Source organism: Mus caroli, chromosome 1, assembly GCF_900094665.2.
Source record: "Mus caroli chromosome 1, CAROLI_EIJ_v1.1, whole genome shotgun sequence".
NCBI classification, from domain to species: Eukaryota; Metazoa; Chordata; class Mammalia; order Rodentia; family Muridae; genus Mus; species Mus caroli.
The window spans coordinates 162,845,575-162,857,831 of NC_034570.1; the positions used below are offsets into that span (position 1 = coordinate 162,845,575).

General features: G+C 47.2%; 1 protein-coding gene across 1 annotated transcript in view; it reads right to left on the bottom strand.

The window, feature by feature from the left end:
- Nucleotides 1-7,148: 7,148 nt before the first annotated feature.
- Slamf8 (SLAM family member 8) overlaps nucleotides 7,149-12,257 on the bottom strand; it is a 9,007-nt gene continuing 3,898 nt past the window's right edge. The window contains exons 3-5 of the mRNA XM_021172158.1: nucleotides 9,724-10,029; nucleotides 9,536-9,643; nucleotides 7,149-7,895 (exon numbers count right to left, since the gene is read on the bottom strand). Coding sequence (XP_021027817.1) covers nucleotides 7,834-7,895; nucleotides 9,536-9,643; nucleotides 9,724-10,029 — 476 coding nt within the window. The 3' untranslated portion in view covers nucleotides 7,149-7,833. The remainder of the gene's footprint in view (nucleotides 7,896-9,535; nucleotides 9,644-9,723; nucleotides 10,030-12,257) is intronic.

Sequence of the window (12,257 nt, forward strand, 5' to 3'; positions counted from 1 at the left end):
GGGACACATATATGGGTGGCTCTACCCACCATTTACCCAGAAACGAAGTCTCAGAATTTGTATTGGGCAGGGCCTTCCTGGATCTTGGATTCAAAGAGTATGATGATCCAGAGGGAGAACGGATTTCCTATAGTGTCCCTTTGTCTCTTTGTCTGTTCACTGATGGAGGTGAGTCAGGGAAGGCCATCAGTAGCACAGGCCAGAGTGGTAGCCATCTTGAAGACATGAGAGTGACATTATTTCTGGACATGCCTAGAGATAACTGATAGGGAATGAGTTAACAGACATTTCAATCCACTGTCCTTTTATGACACAGTCTCCAGGGTTTGAAAGTCTGAATTAGCTGCTACCTGGACTTGTCTGAAGCTCTGGGTGTTAACTCTGGCTTTTGGTATATAGAATTCTCTGGCAGATGTGTGCACTGATATGTGGGACTGTGAGAGGCAACCTGGTTTCTGGTTGAGCTAGGTTTAAAACCCCTGTGACCCAGCAGGTGACTATAGCCTGCAAGAAACGGTAGGTGTGTTGACACACTCCTAGACACCAGGTTCCTGACGCGAGGCCACAGCTCTTCACTCCATAGGTCTGTGGCCATCAGCCACGGAAGGGCAGCACCCCAAGCCCCTCCATAGGTAGAGGACGACCACAGATCGTAGCCTCAAGACAGATCTCCATTTTAACGAGGCACCTACAGATCTGAAGGGCTTAGCCAATTAAACTCCCCTTCCCAGACACTCTTCCCAGCAGAAGGTATTTAGCCTCAGGCCCGCCCTGAGAAAGTGGGGTACGGTTATACTCATCAACTTCCCCCATGACAATAAATGCCTTAAAACTATGGACTGTCTCTTTTCATAGGGGTCTGCTGTGGGGAACAATGGACCACTAATCTCTCACAGAAGGCTTCTCTGTGCTCCCAGCCATGAACTCTACCAAGCCAAGCAGCCTGATAAGCAAGCCAAGGACTCTCTCCTCCCTAAGAGACCCAGCAGGAGCTCTCCTTCCCCCTTTCCCAGTCTGTTCTCAGCTCTTCCAGGCATCCAGCAGCATCTGGGATGTGCAAGAGTCTGAGAAGCGCAAGAGTCTGAGAAGCTGATGTCCTTGGCCTCCATGCAGGCCTGGATCCCCGAGGCGACTCTGCCAGTCCCCGGGGAGCTCAGACTGTGCTTCCCTACCCACCGGGGTCCCGCGGCTTCTCACAGCCAGTTGCTGTGGGATATGCGCAGTCAAAACTCCCGTGTCCCGCCCCGCCCAATGGCCCAAGCCCCGAGTGGACGCGAGCCACCATTTTAACCCACACTGATGATGCCTTTCTCGGTCTTCTCTTGACTGCCTAGGTAATAATCGGTGAGCCCCTGTCTCTTATCTTTGCCTCTGTAGTAGCTAGGTCTGTGGCCAGTCCACCTTCTCTCTTACCTTCTCATGCTGAGATGTTGCTGAGATGTGGGATGTGTTCTCAAGGCTCAGGAAGAAGCCAAGGCTATGGTGTGTGTGTGTGTTATGTTGTGTACATTTCTGTGTGTATTTGTATGTGTGTTATGTGTTTCATGTTTGTGTTGCATGTGTGTTTTATGTGTGTGTGTCTATATGTGTGTGTGTGCTTGTGTGTGTGATGTGTTTATGTTGTATGTGTGATTTGTGTGTGTTGTATGTGTGTGTGTGTTTTGTGTGTATGCATTGGAAGGTGGGACTGTTAGGAAGTTTCTGTTATTAGGCTGTAAGGTTACTGCTGTCAGTAAGAGGCAGGAGGATCCCACACTATTTCTGTGTAGGGAGGGAGTGGGCCAGATGATCAGTGGATCATGGGTGGGAGGATTGGGGGATTGGCGTGTTCCTGGGTTTGACAGGCAGGACAGTGGTAAGTACCTCATGTGATTAGCTCCTGCAGTTACTGGCAGTATGGTGAATAGATCAGCCTGTGCAGGCATCGAGCAGCAGGTGTGTGCAGTCTTCCTTACTTTCCCTCCAGTTAGGCAGAATTTCATTGACTTTACCTGATCATGATGATCCCTGAGTAGCCCCAACAAGGGAGTGCAACAGCTATGTGGTGGGCTTGAAGACAAGATAGAGTGTGACAGACAAGCGTCCCAGTCCAAGAGTCCCAGGTCATATGATCACCCCCTCACCCAGGGAGTGTGGCTCTGGTCCCAGCACCACTCTCTGCCTTTTGGAGGGGAAGCCAAAGGTCACCCATCAGCCTGTGATTTCTCCATATTACACAGTTGAACAGAACCTCTTGCTTTGGGAAGACCTGCCCAAGAAATCACCATACTATCCAGTCTTCCATTCCTGCTAGTGATTCCCAGGCAAAACCTCTGCCTTACTGTCTGTTCCATCCCCTACTGCTACTGCTGTTGACAAGGAGATCAGAAGCCCTTTGAGGGTAGGGTTGTGACATGCTTTAGTAACTGATGGGTCTTTGCTGTACAGCTGTGCAGCAGATGTTCAGGAAAGCTTCCTGAAAGAGCAGACTGATGCATTTCCTGTTATAAAGATTCCTGTTCAAGCTTAAAAAAAAAAACCCCTTATTTGTTAAACCAACTATTACTTCTGACAAGATGTCACAAACCACTCTTCCGATGTCCCAGAAGGAAAGTCCTTGGTGACAGCTAAGTTGATGTAACACCGCTGATTTTGAATTTTTAGTGAGCAACTGGGGAAGAGAACGCATAACAGAATAATTCCATGGAGATTCCAAGTGTAGTCAACATTTTTTATGGGGGGGGGATGTCTGAGCAAACCACAACTTTAAGATCAAATCTGTATTTGCTATATTTTTGATATATTCTATATTTGCCAAAGAGGTTTGTTTTTATGTTTTTGCCGTTGTTGCTTTTGCATAGAGCAGAAGAAGCTTGACTAATGCCAGCGTTTCTCTTTTATTCTTAGACATTCTAAGAAACACGACAGTTTCAGTCACCGTGTGTATTATTCACTTGTTTGTGTGATTGCTGGTTTGTGTTTCTTGGTAATGGTGTAACTACTTCCATTGCTTTCTCCTCCACAGTGCTGATATTTCCCCCAAGCAACGTGCTGAGAGAAATGGCAGAAGAAGGAAAGCTCATAAATCTTCCTCCACAAAGCATGGCTGCTTTCCGACTCCATAGGGGAACCCTTCCACTGGCCCCTTCCACCCTTCCACTGGCCCCTCCCACCCTTCTGCTGTCCCTTCCATCTCACTGCTTACTCATCCATTCTCGCCTGAATTCTCACTGTAGGAAGGATGCTATAGATTGTTTGGGGCGAGAATAGCAAATAGTTTCCATCCAGAAAACTGATTGGAGTGATTGTTAAGGGTAATGTCAACATTGCATCTAGATTAGTGGGAATAGTGTGTTAGCGTCTATTAATTGGGCCTGACATGGCTCTGGAAGTCTATGTATGTATGTATGTATGTTTGTATGTATGTATCTCTCTCTCTATCTATGTATATACATACACATATGTAGATACCACACACATACATATATCTAATGCATTTGTCATTCCTGGGAGCAGCAGCTTCCTAATATGATCAATCTCTACTCTTGCTTGGTCTTGCTCTGTGACAATTTCTCCTTACTCACATCTGCTGAGACAGCTCGTTTCATAACTGTTTCGTCATCAGTTACAAAGTTCTTTCCTGGTGATGTAGTGCAGTGTGAGGGGCTGAATTGATTTAGACAATCAATTTAGACTAATACGGACTTCACATTGACTAATTATGTCTCTTTGGCTTCAGCTTTTTACTTAACAAGCTGAACAGAGGAACCACAAGCTGCCTCCCAGCTATGATATCGTGTTATTCACACAGGTCAAAATCCGTGTCTTGGTAACATGCTCCATTAGCCCTGGTTACACACTCTGGGCTTCTGTTCCAGCCCTTCAAATATTTGTATAGCTGTGTCTATCTGAGGTGGTTGTTTGTTTGTTTGTTTTTAAATTTCAGATAAAACACCACCAGTTTTCTTTAGTCATTTCTCGTGTCATAAGGGTTCTCACCATTCTGGCCATTCTCTTCTAGGTGCGCGAAATTTATTGTGTCTCCTTAAAGGTATAGATTCTAGAACGGGAGATAGCCATGCAGTAGAATATCCCCACTACCCACTCATATGCTCAGCATGCCACTCCTGGTGATTGACTATCACCAACACATAGCCCAAAGGAGAGACAGACACTGAAACTTTCACAGACCTGGGGAGGTTATATTCTGAAATGTTGTAGGCTCCTCTATCAGGCTGCATGCAGAACAGAAACAGAGAGCCAGAGGGTCAAGTCTGGAAAGGGACGGTTGTCTCCCTGAGAGATCAGTAAGTAACCAAGAGGGGCCTGTTCCAAGCAGGCACTATGTTATAAATATGGAAGAAAGGCTTGCTGGAGATGTCGCTGATAATTGCCCCAGCTCCCTTCAAAGCACTGAGTATTTATATACATAAAGGAAATGAAGCTCTCTTTAAACAGATTCCCACAGGGTCACACTCTGTAGCCCAGGTTGGCTTGGTACTCTCTAGGTAACCTAGGCTGGTCTTAAAGTCACTGCAGTTCTCCTGCTTCAGCCTCTTGAGCGCTACGATTATAGGCGTAAGCCACAACGCTCAGCTGTATTCTAACCTTCTGTCACGTGACCTCTTGGTCCTAGCCCATCTTGCATTCATCCTTTCTAGAAAGGAAAATGCTATTACTGAAGAGAGAGAACAAAGAACAGTCTGGAAAGGCTTCGACCTGCTCATGTGCATACTGAAAAATCCCCCAGAGAGACTGACTCCTTGACTTGCCAGAGCCCCCTCTGCCACCCAAAGTCCAAGGAGAGGAGGCTCTTCTTCTGTAGACCATTGGATCCTCCCCTGTTTGCATACAGCCATGTGGTCTCTATTGGCTGTGTGCTCCCACTTAAGGGCTCTGCAAGCTTGGCTCTGTGCTGGCGGAGCACTCTGTGCCAGTGCATGAGTCCTCCCCAACAAATGAGTACTCCCCAACACACCAGTCCCTAGCCTTTTACTCACTCCTTCTTCCTTCTCCCTTCCTCCATCCCTTCTCTCCTTCCATTCTTTTCTTTTTCCTTCTTTCCTTCTTTCCTTCTTTCCTTCTTTCCTTCTTTCCTTCCTTCTTTCCTTCTTTCCTTCTTTCCTTCTTTCCTTCTTTCCTTCTTTCCTTCTTTCCTTCCTTCTTTCCTTCTTTCCTTCTTTCCTTCTTTCCTTCTTTCCTTCTTTCCTTCTTTCCTTCTTTCCTTCCTTCCTTCCTTCCTTCCTTCCTTCCTTCCTTCCTTCCTTCCTTCCTTCCTTCCTTTTTTTTCCCCCAGAGACTGAACCCAGAGCCAGGAAACACTACCACTGAGCCATTTCCCCCAGCACCTCTCTTCCCCTAACCCCCTTTTTTGAGACAAGTTTCTGACTAAGACAGCCAGGCTAGCCTTGAACTTCTGTAGTCCAAGAAGGCCTTGAATTACCATCCTCCCACCTCAGCCTCCCAAGTAGCTGGGTTTCTAAGCTGGTACCACAAAGGTAGCCTGCCTGATCTTTGAAACCGAACCTGTCAGCATCTAGCTTGGACTTATCAGCTTATTTATATGCCATTGAGCATGGACTCCGTGTAGGCAAAGGCTTTGCTTCATCCAAAACTGACTCCTCAGTGCCTTAAGGAGTTCCCAGCAGATGCTGCACCCGCAGTTCATACTTGGGATGGTGTAACTTTTAAAGCATCTTTCCCAATGCCTCTTAGAATAAGACTGGTCTCCCAGATGTACTTTGTGTTTTTCAGAGGAAGGGTAATAAGTCTGCTAGTTGACAAGTGAGTCATTGGGGTGTTTGTTTGAATAGCATGGGACCTGTTCCAGGAGGCTCTGGTAAAATCCACTGCAATACCACCGTCTTCAAGAGTCACCTCATGAAGAGGAGTAGTGTGCTCTGATCCAAGGTGAGGCTGTGGGGATAGAGGGAGGGGAAGTGGATGATAGCAAGCATTTTATCACCCCAGAACGACCATGGCTCACCACTCCATCCTTTTCACAGGATGGTGGTTTTCCATGATTTGGTGAGAAAATGCCTATAGGTGGCAGGGAAGGGCAGCACAAATGGCTGGGTGGACTGGGCATGTGCATGTCACAGGAGGATGTTGGAAAGGGGATAGAAGAAAAGTGAGCATGGGATAGAGTAAGAATTATGAAAAGCCAGGGACCTCTGAGAAAAGCCAGCAAGGAGAATCCTGGGTAAGTAGAGAGAAGGTGTGTAATGTGAACATACAAGCCAGTGGATTTCATTTGTCCCAGGTGAAGTGACTACCTGTCTTGGCATTGGGGAGAAGAGGAAAAGTACCAGGGCAGGGTTGACTTCCTGGGTGGAGAGACTAAGCCATCAATGAAACATATTCAAAACTACCCCTGCTTCTTCAATGCCTCCTTTCTATTATAAAGGTCTGGATGGGGACCCAGGATAAAACCCATTACATTTGGATGGGAATAAGCATGAACCTACTACTCCCTGAGGAAAAGTTCAACTCATTAAGGTTTTTTTTTTTTTTTTTTTTTTTTTTTTTTTCCCATGTAGCAGTAAACAGCCTAGATGCTTTCAGGACAGAACCATTCAGTACAGGACACATCTTCCAAAGTGGCCATATCTATATCCTCTATGGTATATGTCAAAATGACCTTTGATGATACTACAATTGAGTGGTAGGGACTTTGTTTCTCCCCTTGGATGTGGGTGGATTATCTCCACTTGCATCTGAATAAATATAGCAGATTCTAAAATATCTCAGCATTCTTCCCCTCTATAGTTTTCCTCCTGTGTAGCTTTTTTTTAAAGGTTTATTTATTTTATGTATGTGAGTACACTGTAGCTTTCCTCAGTCACATCAGCAGAGGGCATTGGATTCCATTACAGATGGTTGTGAGCCACCATGTGGTTGCTGGGAGTTGAACTCAGGACCTCTGGAAGAGCTGTCAGTGCTCTGAACTGCTAAGCCATCTCTCTAGTCCTTTGTGTAGCTTTTTATGGCTCTTCATTCTCCCAGTTTTAGGAAGACAGACTTACCCTGAACTTAGCTGTTTCTCTTGAAGTTGTGGAAGAATTTCCTGCTGGCTGGGTCAAACTCTTTTTTTTTTTTTTCCTGACAACTATGTTGAATGTATGGAGAAAGCTTGAAACACCACCCCAGATATGCAGGAGACACAAGAATTAATGGCAACAAAGATGTCTATTAATATAGTGCTACCAGAAAAATGGCTTCGATCCCAACATGGCACATTAGCTACCAACCCCTCATCATCTGTAATCTCAATTTACCTTTGACAGCCCTTGAACTCAGATGATCTTAAAGTCCTTCAGACCAGAAAGAGAAAGCCCTGTCCTCCATCTTTCCCTGTTCTTTGCCTTTTTTATAATAACATCTTGAACACATGGAACTTAGACCCCAGGGGCTGGGGTTGGAGTTGGCAATGGTTAGCTCAATTTCCATGTTAGTTCAAACATCTCATCTCTCTTTGAGCCAAGGTCCTGGCCTGGAGGCAGTCCCTTGGTGGCTGTTGGGCAAGACCTTATGTACAGTGATAGAAGAATGGATGCCTTGGATAATCAATGTCTCTGTGGATCTTAGAGAAACTCCTGTGTTCTGAAGGAAGCATCCTACTAGTTCACCTTGCCCAGAGAAGATCTGGCATGTGTGAACAGGATGGAGGAAGGAGGAAGTTTGGGCCAGGGTGACGTTCCAGGATGGTGGTTTTCTTGGCTGTCCGCTAGAGGCAGGCTGACTTGTGGCAGTTATGAGGATCCCGGAGGTGTCCAGGTGTGGAGCATCATGTGGCTGAGCAGGGCATCTCATCATGGTCCAAGCACCAGTTTATGTTGTCCCTCATGACATCCTCTATACGAGGGCATTCTCTGTCTCTGGAAGCACTCTGTCAGTGCAAGCATCCTTCCTCTTCCCTGATGAGGAGATCAGAGAGTTAGCCCTGCAGTGTTTAGAGTCTTGCCACACTTGGCGCCCAGCCTGAGGCCTCTGAACACTGAATGTCCTGAGCCCAATCACCCCTTCTTATGTCCTAAAACTATGGAAGAGGAGATGTTTGTTAAGAACAGGACCTTCTTCTTAGTGAGTGCACGGCATCTGCATCCATGCCATGAGTTAGCGCCATGATGTGCCTTGTTAAAGGACAGTCATGTGGCAGAGCTAGAGCAAGCCTCTGGACACTCTGTGTAGAGGTTTTACATCATCCCAGGTGGCCACAGCCATTCTTTTATGGGCCTTTAAAATGTAAGGGTAAGTAAAAGGAGCCCATCACAGAGAACGTCAGAGTGGGATTCCATTCATGTGAAGTGTCCAGAATAGATAATGAAGGTAGATATGTGGCTGCCTAGGGCTGGGGGAAGCACCGAGGTGGAGGAATGTTGACTGAGTGGTTATGGTATTCTTTTGGTGGGAAAAGCAATAGAAATTTTCTAAAGTTGGTTGTGGGTTGGCGGTTAAGCTCCGGATTAACTTAAAGCCATTAAATTGCATGCCTTAACTAGGTGAATTGTACAAAGGATGATTTATATATCAATAAAATGGGGTTTAAAAGCTGTTCTTTCTAGGCCTCTACTTTCTTACCACAAATTTTGGGGATCTAAAGGTCTAGGAAAGCCTCTTCCTAGCAGATAGGACCCCTAACTGGGGTACACTCTCAGCTGTCCACCCCAGCCCACTTTTCCTGTCCCTTGAGAAGAATATACAAGTACCTGTCATTCCTGGCCCCAGTGCCTAATCACAGAACAAGACCCTGGTCTTCCAGTGAATAACAGTGAAACCAGCAAGCTCAGCATGAAAACAACCACGGAGCCTATGTCATCTGAGATGCTCCTTCAGGGACAAGGTTTGTGGCATCTGGGCAGATGTGGGTCTAATCTGTGTGTAGAGCCTAGTCTAACAAGATTTTCCACACCACTCATTTGTGGAAATAGGTGCTATCAGCCATTGGTCAGGGGTGGGTTTGGGTAGGGCTTCTCCTGAGAGTTCCTTTCTCAAAAGTAGTTGGCAAGAAGTGATTAGGATTTATCTATACCTTTCCTCAGTAACTGTTCACTAAGACTGTTGCTGTTCCAGGAGTCATTGATGCTCAATGACCGGTTGGGTGTGTCCCATAGGGAACCACCCTTTGCCTTTGGAAGGCTTAGAAGTCAGCAGGAGCGAACAGGTAACTAGTCCTTGGAATGGAGTGATCCAAGGTGATTAAAGGAAGGCTATTACTCAGACTAAAGGTAGGGAAGTAGCGGGGGAGTTAGGGAAGACTTTCTGGAACACACTCACCTTGAAAACTCAGCAAGAGAGGGTGGAATGGAGAGGTAAAATCACGTAAAGTGTGTTCTAGGTAGAGAGAATATAATGTGCACAGGCTTGAGGGGAAAGTATATGAGGGAGCAGGTCATCTGAAGAATTGTAGAGGAAGATTAAAGTTGTTCAGTCTGGTAGGAGAGGGCTGAGGTGTATGACAGGTGACGCAAAGGGGCAAGCCTGTGAATCTTGGTGGGAGCAGTCCCAGCTCCTTCCCAGCATTCCCAACCCCTTTCCCAGTTTATAAGACTCCCACCTGAGCAGAGGCCATGGTGCCATGCCCCAAAGAGACCAGCCAGGATCAGGAACAGTGTAATTGGCACTACTACCAGTAGCACGTCCTTGTAGGAGGCCTTCCCGGAGGCTGCAACATGGAAGGTAGAGTCAGAGACAGGCCTGATGCGCCATGATCCCTCAAACACTGCCTACTGGTCACTGGCATACCTGCCTCGTGATGGCAGCTCTCCCAGGGGGTGACTGTGGTCATATCCCAGCTGACAGGGTTGGAGGCAATGCAGGTAAAGGCCACATCCTTGTCCCCCAGTCCCAGTGAGACACTTAACACCTGTCCATTTGAGAAATGGCTGCGCACTTCACCATTGAAGTCCACTGTCCCCTCCCGTCGCCAGCTGTAGGTTATGTCACTGATGTTGGGGGCCCAGCAGGACAGGAAGACCTGACAGGTATTGAGGGGTTGAGTCTCCTCTGCTGCAGCAGTGAACACTTGAACCTTGGGCTTGGGTACTGCATCTGTAGGGGAGCAGCAGACAGGGGTAGGTTACGAGGCTGCTGGGGCGAGTTCACAGCTCAGTCTGTTCTGTGCATGGTTCTCTTGTTCTTTAATCTCATTCATCTCCATTCTGCTGATTCTTTAGCTTGGTACCCAGAGCCTTTTATGAAGTGATCTGAGTCAACCTCCCCAGTTACACCCTCTGCTGGTCTTCCTTGCCTAGTCCATTGGTTTCCAGTTCTCCTAAACCTGAGGTGCTGTGTCGTGCCTTCCATGCCTCTGTGTGACTCATCTGTGCACAGAAGTGCTCTGTGCATCATCTTTTGGAGAAAAGGTCTCAATCTGTATTCTGGGTTGTCCTCACACTCAGAATCCTCCTGCTTCTACTTATTGCAGGGGTGTGCCACCCCAACTTGCATTATCCTTTCCCTTCTTGCCCACCTGGACAACTTTGCATCCTTTAAGAACCCCTGCCCCTACTGTACTTGACTCTGTTGCCTGCCTGTGGATCCTGTTCCTTTAACTGGGCCGCCTCGTCTGGCCTCAGTGGGAGAGCTTGTGTCCAGTCCTGCAGTAACTTGATGTGGCAGAGTAGATTGGTACCCAGCAGGGGAGCTGGGGCTCCCCCTTCTCAGAGGAGAAGGGGAGGGGACATGGGGAAGGGCTGTGTGTGTGGTGGACTGGGAGGAGAGGAGAGGCTGAGATCGGGATGTAAAGTGGATAAATAAATAAATAAATAAATAAAAAAGACACCTCCCCCTTGGACACACTGTCTTATGCCTTGACTGTGACACCTACCCTGACAGTTCAGGTGTGACTCAGAACTCTCTAGGCGACCTGTTCCTGTCTTTTTTTTTTTTGGTAGCGCTTCCTTCACAGTGTGCCAGTCACTCAACAAGGGATGACAAGTATTTATTAGTTCAGGTAAGAGCACACATTCCTGCACTTTGGGAGCTTACAGTTTGGTGAAGGAGACAGACACAGACATGATGATGAATAAAAAACAGAACCTAATCATCAGGGCATAAGATGCTGTGCATGAGGAGCCTCGGGGGAGGGGCTCTGTCTTGTTATTGCCATACCTCGGCTCTCTAATGCTGGCAAATCGGTGCTTGATACCTGCGCTGCTGAACAAATTAGTGTCCTGGCATCCTCACTCCTATATAGATTGATGAGCAAATCCCTGGGTCTCTAGCAATGAGGCCAGTGGGAGAGCATTATAGTGACAACAGGAGGGCCGAGTCTCTGACAGCATTCCAAAGTCAAGCTGAGTAAAACCTCATTAACGCCAGCTCAATCTGGTGGGATTTGTGATATGAAAAAAAAAGAAATGATTTGCTGGGCATACTAATAGTATAAACAGAGATTACAGGGGGGATATTTACACCACTTAAGAGGACAAGCTGCCTCCAAACACGATCAGGCGCGGTGGAAACACCCATCGACATTTCTGGTAACCGATCCGCTAATTCAAATCATTCTTATCTATTGTCAAAGCTGAGCTCCTAAGGACGGCTGCTTGGCAGCTTCCTGCAATTAGTTCTAATCACGCTATGTATTTGGAAGCAATAAAACAGCAATTTCCTTAAAATCTGTAATTCAGATCCTGAGAACAAGGCAGTTTAGGGCTTAGTGGTGTGGATGCTGCCTGCATCACCACATTCAATGTCCTTGTTTCACATGTGCGGCAGCTGAGACTGGAGTGGGGAGAGGCCCCAGGGCCTGCGCGGCTGTGGAGGTTACTCACTGTGCAAAGGCACTGGGATAGGGGGCAGCTCCAGGCTGGGATAGGGGGCTAAACAGTGCTGAGAGCCAGCATTCTGACTGCTAAGACGCACAATTTGCTTCAGGCCTTCATGTGTCCCGAAGCTCAACCTCTGACTGTATCAGCACCCTGAACGGCTCACCCAAGGGCAGGTATGATAGCCATTTCTGGGGCTTTGAGACTCCTTCCCAGTTTGCTTATAGCGCTCCCCTCCCCACCCCCGCTTCCCCATTCCAGGTGCTATTCCCACTTTTTGTTCTGTAATTTGGACTCTCTGTAACCTTTCACATGTCTGAGTTTTTACTGAAATACTGGTGTGGGGCCACACACATTTGTGTTTCAAGCCATTAGGCAGGTGAGATAAATGGGAGTTAAAAGGCCTGGGACAGTAGAAATGAATGAAGAAGGACGGGGAGGGAGAGGAGGGGAAGGGGAAATGTGTGGGAGGGAGGGGGAGGGGTGGAGGAGGGGGAAGGGAGGAAA